The 6,548-nt window shown below is 37.2% G+C and overlaps 1 protein-coding gene and 1 pseudogene across 1 annotated transcript; one reads left to right on the plus strand and one right to left on the minus strand.

The window, feature by feature from the left end:
* Positions 1–509: 509 nt before the first annotated feature.
* LOC123254493 lies at positions 510–1,582 on the minus strand (annotated as a pseudogene).
* A 1,467-nt stretch (positions 1,583–3,049) lies between these two features.
* Positions 3,050–5,606, plus strand: LOC123231813 (zinc finger protein 280D-like). The gene has a single exon (XM_044658119.1). The coding sequence runs from the start codon at positions 3,246–3,248 to the stop codon at positions 5,595–5,597; it is 2,352 nt and encodes a 783-aa protein (XP_044514054.1). The 5' UTR covers positions 3,050–3,245; the 3' UTR covers positions 5,598–5,606.
* The last annotated feature ends 942 nt before the right edge of the window (positions 5,607–6,548 follow it).

A 6,548-nucleotide genomic window follows, 5' to 3' on the forward strand; every position in this document is an offset into this window, starting at 1 on the left:
TTGTAGTTTGTCAAAGGCTTTATCTGCATCTATTGCGGGAATAATATGATTTTTGTTACATTTTTGTTGATGTACTTTGTTACATTGTTGTTGATGTAATCAATTATGTCAATGATTTTCGTTATGTTGAACCATCCCTGAAATACCTGGTATGAATCCTGTTTGGTCATAATATATAATCTTTTGTGGTATATTGTTGCAGCCTCTTGGCTGATATTTTATTTGGAATTTTTGCATTAATTGAAATTGGCCTATAATTTAATTTCTCTGTTTTGGCTCTTTCTGGTTTAGGTATCAGCACCATATTTATTTCATTAAAGTAGTTTGGTAGGACTCCTACTTTACCAATTTTTCTTTTTTTTTTTTTTAAACAACAAATTAATTACATTTTATTGATGAAGTAGTCTTCACTTTCACTGTCCTTGATGCTCTCACTCTTACTTTCAACTTTCCAACAGTTTTAGGATTTTTTTTTCCTTCAAGGAGGATTGCTTGTTTAGCTTCAATCACTACCAATTCAGTGGTTCCCTATTCTGTTTGCCCTCAGTATCTACATAATCATCATAGAATTCTTTCAAATGTGACAGCAATTCCTCTAGGTTCTCCTTAGGCTATGCTGACATGGAGAAGACCTTTTGTTCTAATCTAGCCTGAAGTTGGGGAAAACTGACTTTAGATTGAGGAAGGTCAATCTTACTTCCTATGATTGCATGCGGTCTTTCTGACAAACCTTCTTCATATTTCTCTAGTTCATATTTTAAATCCTCAAGTTGAGTCCATGGTTCTGCTACTGAGAGATCCACCACAAATAACAGAAATCGACATCGCTCGATTTTGTCTCAGAAAAACAAAACCTAATCCTCTGTTTTGATGAGCTCCTCTTATAAAACCAGGAATGTCAGCTATTGCCACTTGTTGGTAGCCTTCGTAGTGAAGAATACCTACCTGGGGATTTAAAGTAGTAAATGGGTAAGAAGCCACAGCAGCTTTTACATTGGAAATCATTCGAAGAAGTGATGATTTTCCAGCATTGGGGAAACCTACCATTCCTGCACGAGCTATGCACAGTCTTTAGTTGCAAATGGAGTACTCTTTCTTGACCCCTCTGTCCAGGGGTACAAATCATTGGAGCTCTATTGTCATTAGCCAGAAAAAATCAATTACCTTTTCCTCCAGCTCCTCCCAAAGCTGCAATATATTCATCACCTGGCTGAGCAAGATCAGCTACAATTTCATTTTCCTCTTTTAACCAGAGTACCTGAAGGAACTCGAATGTAGAGGCAATCTCCATTACGCCCATAACAGTTTTTTTTTTTTTTTCCACCAGGTTCGCCATCAAACCTAGGATATGCTGAAAGGACTGAAGATTAGCGATCTGATGTGCTTGTCAGCTTTCAGAATAATATGGCCACCATCTCCCCCATCTCCTCCATCCGGTCCACCAAATTCTTTTCTGGGTTCACTATGAAAACAGCTTATCCCATTTCCTCCTTTGCCTCCAGTCACAAACACTTCGATGATCCACAAAATATAGTTTCAACTTTTTCTCTGAAAGGTTTCTTTTCTGTTTAGGTTTCTGATGGTTTTTTTTTTAAACATTTATTAATACTCATTTTTAACATGGTTATATGATTCATGCTCCTACTTTCCACTTCACCCCCGCACTCCCCCCACCCGTGGCTGATGCACATTTCCACTGGTTTTAACATGTGTCATTGATCAAGACCTATTTCCAAATTGTTGTTAGTTGCATTGGTGTGGTAGTTTCGAGTCCACATCCCCAATCATGTCCTCCTCAGCCCATGTGTTCAAGCAGTTGTTTTTCTTCTATGTTTCCTCTCCTGCAGTTCTTCCTCTGAATGTGGGTAGCGTTCTTTACCATAAGTTCTTCAGAACTGTCCTGGGTCATTGCATTGCTGCTGGTACAGAAGTCCATTACATTCAATTTTACCACAGTGTATCCATCTCTGTGTATAGTGTTCTTCTGGCTCTGCTCCTTTTGCTCTGCATCATTTCCTGGAGGACTTTCCAGTTTACATGGAATTTCTCTAGTTTATTATTCCTTTGAGCACAATAGTATTCCATCACCAGCATATACCACAATTTGTTCAGCCATTCCCCAATAGAAGGATATACCTTCATTTTCCAGTTTTTTGCCACCACAGAAAGCGCAGCTATAAATATTTTCATTCAAGTCTGTTTATCTATGATCTCTTTGGGGTACAAACCCAACAATGGTATGGCTGGATCAAAGGGCAGGCATTCTTTTATAGCCCTTTGAGCATAGTTCCAAATTGCCACCCAGAATGGTTGGATCAGTTCACAACTCCACCAGCAATGCACACCTAAGGAGGAGAGGCTGTAGAGAAACCTGTTGTTTTCTTTGTAGGGAACTTCTGACACCACTCTACCAATTTTTCTAAACAATTTATTAGATATTGGAATTAGATGATCTTTAAATATTTGGTAAATTCATTTGTAAATCCATCTGGTCCTCATTTTTTTTTCTGAGGAAGTTCTTTTATAGCCTCTTCAATTTATTTTTCTAAAATAGGTTTATTTGAATATTGTTTCCTCCTTTGTTAGTCTAGGCAATTTATATTTTTGTAAGTATTCATCCATCTCATTTAAATTATTAAATTTGTTAGCATGTAATTAGACAAAATGACTCCTAGTAATTGTTTTGATTTCATCTTCATTAGGGGTAAATTTGCCCTTTTCACTTCTGATGCTAGTGATTTGGTTTTCCTCTCTCTCTTAAAAAATCATATTAACCGCCCCTCCCTTCTTCTCTCCCTTCCTCCCTCCCCGCAGCCTAGGCGCCTGCTCCGCTATGGGAGCCACCGTCGTCCCCGTAGCCGCGGTGTCTTCCTGCTCCTCCTTTTCCTCCTCCTCTTTCTCCTCCTCCTCAGTGCCCCAGTAAGGCCACTCCCGCACCACACACGATCTTCAATCAGAGGTTGTCCTCAAAAAACTGTTTCTCAAGATTTTTGGAATATTCTGCTAGAAACATTCTCTCCTTGTATTTATCTCTATGCTTCACCTCCAACAATCCTTTTAAAGACTAGAAAACCAAGACTTACTGACTTATCTGACATCAGTACAGTGAGTTTCATGGAGGTGAGAGTTAGACCTGAAGACTTCTGAATTCCCGGTTCCATGTTTTAATTGGTACGAATCAAATGACAAAATATTGATGTTTGTCATTTGGGTGACATTTTACAAAAAGTTAGTTTTGGAACTTGATGGGTGACAACCCTCTTCACCCAAAAGATAATTTTAAAATGGCTGAACTATTTATGGAGTGTGAAGAAGAAGAGCTGGAACCATGGCAGAAGAAAGTAAAAGAAGTTGAGGGTGATGATGATGATGATGATGATGATGAGCCAATTTTTGTTGGGGAGATTGCAAGTTCAAAACCAGCCATTTCAAATATTTTGAACAGAGTCAACCCCAGCTCATCAACAAGAGGAATACAGAATGGTGCCACCAATAGAGGTGCTGTAGCTTCATTCAAGCCAAGCAGTCAACACTACATGACTCCAACATCCAATCCTATGGCAGCTTCACCAGTTTTTCAATCTCTATCAAGATCTACAGTTAGTACTGTTACTCAGCCATTGTCTAAACCTGGTCACATAGTGAGCTCACCACAAGTTGTACCTAATAATTCTTCAGGGTTACTGTTTGACTTGAGACAAAACGCAGGAATACCTCAGTACCAGGGTGGACCAACGCGCGCTTTAACAGGTCTAAATGAAAGTTCCTTTGTAACAAAACGTCTCTCTACTTCTGAAGTAAACAGTGTTGCTTCAAAGAAATCCAAGTCCAGTGAAGGTATTGCTGGAACTCATCCCTCATCCCCATTCTCTTCAGTAAAGTCACCATCACAGAGTACACTTTCAAAAGGTACAATTACTTCTGCTAAAAATGGACCACCTTTCCCAAGAGCGTGTCCAAAGTGTAACATTCATTTTAATCTGTTGGACCCTTTAAAAAATCACATGAAGTACTGTTGTCCAGAAAGGGTAAACAACTTCTTTTGGGGATCTAATAAAACAGAATATTCAAGTGCAACAAGTAAAAATAAAATTGCTGATGCTGATAAAGGAAAATTGATCATGTTAGTTAATGACTTTTATTATGGGAAACATGAAGGAGATAATCTACAAGAACAGAAGACTCATACAACCTTTAAATGCTTCAGTTGCCTGAAAGTACTTAAAAATAATATTAGGTTTATGAACCACATGAAACACCATTTGGAACTTGAGAAACAGAGCAGTGAAAGCTGGGAAAACCACACGACTTGCCAACATTGCTATCGTCAATTTCCCACACCTTTCCAGCTGCAATGTCACATTGAAAGTACACATACCCCCCATGAGTTTTCTACTATTTGTAAAATCTGTGAGTTATCATTTGAAACAGAGCAAGTTCTTTTACAACATATGAAGGACAATCATAAACCTGGTGAAATGCCATATTTTTGTCAGGTGTGTAATTATAGATCATCATCATTTTCTGATGTGGAAACACATTTTAGAACTTCCCATGAAAATACGAAGAATTTGCTTTGTCCATTTTGCCTCAAAGTTATTAAACTTGCAACACCATACATGCATCATTATATGAAACATCAGAAAAAAGGAATATATCGCTGTACAAAGTGCCGACTTCAATTTTTGACTTGCAAAGAGAAAATGGATCATAAGACTCAACATCGAACCTTTAAAAAACCCAAACAATTGGAAGGATTGCCTCCTAGAACAAAAGTTACTATCCGAGCTTCAGTTGGACCTCTTCAGGCAGGAGCATCAACTGCACCTTCTATTAGTGCAAGCACATCTACCCTTCAGCTATCTCCTCCACGAACTAAAAATACAACTGCAAAAAATACTACTGCAAAAAACACCACTGCAAAAAGTACCACTGCAAAAAATAGTACACGAACTACTGCAACAAAATCCAAATCCAAACCGAAAACATCTCATGGGCAAAATAAGCCAGGCCCTAAGGGCACAAAGAGAAATAAAGTTAATACAGCATTGAGGAATTTAAGGTTTCGTCGGGGAGTTCACAAGTGCATTGAGTGTTATTCGGAAATAAAAGATTTTGCAAACCATTTTCCTACATATGTCCACTGTAGTTTATGCAGATACAACACTAGCAGTAGTAAAGCCTATGTAAATCACATGATGAGCTTTCACAGTGCTCGTGCAAGTAAAAGGTTTTGCATTTTTAAGAAGCATTCGGAAGACTTGAGGGGCATTACTGTAGTGTGCCTTAATTGTGATTTCCTAACTGATGTTTCTGGTATAGATAATATGGCCACACATTTAAGTGAAAGTGACACTCACACATGCCAAATTATCAAAGAAAATACACCTGTTTCCATCTCAATTTCTGAACAATATTCAGAGTTAAAGAATGAAATAATCGTTATGGAAAAAGAAGCTACACCTGAGGTGCCAGGAATAGGTATTCCAACCTCAGGAGTTTCAACGGCTGGATGTTTGAGTGAGAAGAACCCTGGAGGCCAGGAATACAGGACGGGTATGATAGCCAGCCCAACAGCGAGGTCTCAAGGAACCTAGAGTGGTCATTGGGAGCTACGATGAGGACCAGCAGGGATGCCCTTTGGCCTCTGGACAGGCCCTCGGAGGGACTGATACTGTGTACAATATGAACTAAGTTTCAAGCCAAATCAGCCCCCAAAGACCAAATCAGTATGTGAATGGGGCAGGGGAATTATGCCCCCCAACTCTTTAGATTTGGGGTGAAATGTTGGATCATTTGTACTTGTGAAATAAATATCCCTTTGCTAAAGTTAAAAAAAAAAATCATATTAACCAATTGTTTATCTATTTTTTTCATAAAACCAACTCTTAGTTTTATTTATTAATTCAATGGCTTTCTTTTATTCAATTTTGTTCATCTCACTTTTAATTTTTAGGATTTCCAATTTAGTTTTTAAAAGGGATTTTAATTTGTTCTTTTTTCTAAATTTTTAGAATTCGTTGAACTGGTTTTTTCTGCTATTTTGTTGCTATAAGCATTTAGAGATACAAATTTTCCTTTAATTACAACTTTTGTTATATCTCATAAGTTTTTGTATGTTGTCTCATTATTAGCATTTTCTTAAATAAAATTAATGATTGTTTCTATGACTTGTTCTATAGTCCACTCATTTTTTAAGATTGTTTTTAGTCTCCACTCAATTGTTATTCTGTAATATCATAGTCCCTTGTTAAGTATAGTTTTTATTGCATTATGAGTATTAAAAGCATTAAAAGTAGAAATTTAAAATGCATCCTATGAGCTGAAAAGGATGCATTTTCTATTTCTGCTTTTCTTCATTTAGTTGTAAAATTTTTGCATCTTAATATATGATCAATTTTTATAAAAGTACCATGTGCCAATAAGAAAAAGGCATATTCCTTTCTATCCCTGTACAAACATCTCCAGATATCTATCTTATCTAAGATTTTATTTATCTCCTTAACTTTTCTTATTTATTTTTTGGTTAGACATCTACTGTGAGAAAC

Source organism: Gracilinanus agilis, chromosome 1, assembly GCF_016433145.1.
Source record: "Gracilinanus agilis isolate LMUSP501 chromosome 1, AgileGrace, whole genome shotgun sequence".
Lineage (NCBI taxonomy): Eukaryota > Metazoa > Chordata > Mammalia > Didelphimorphia > Didelphidae > Gracilinanus > Gracilinanus agilis.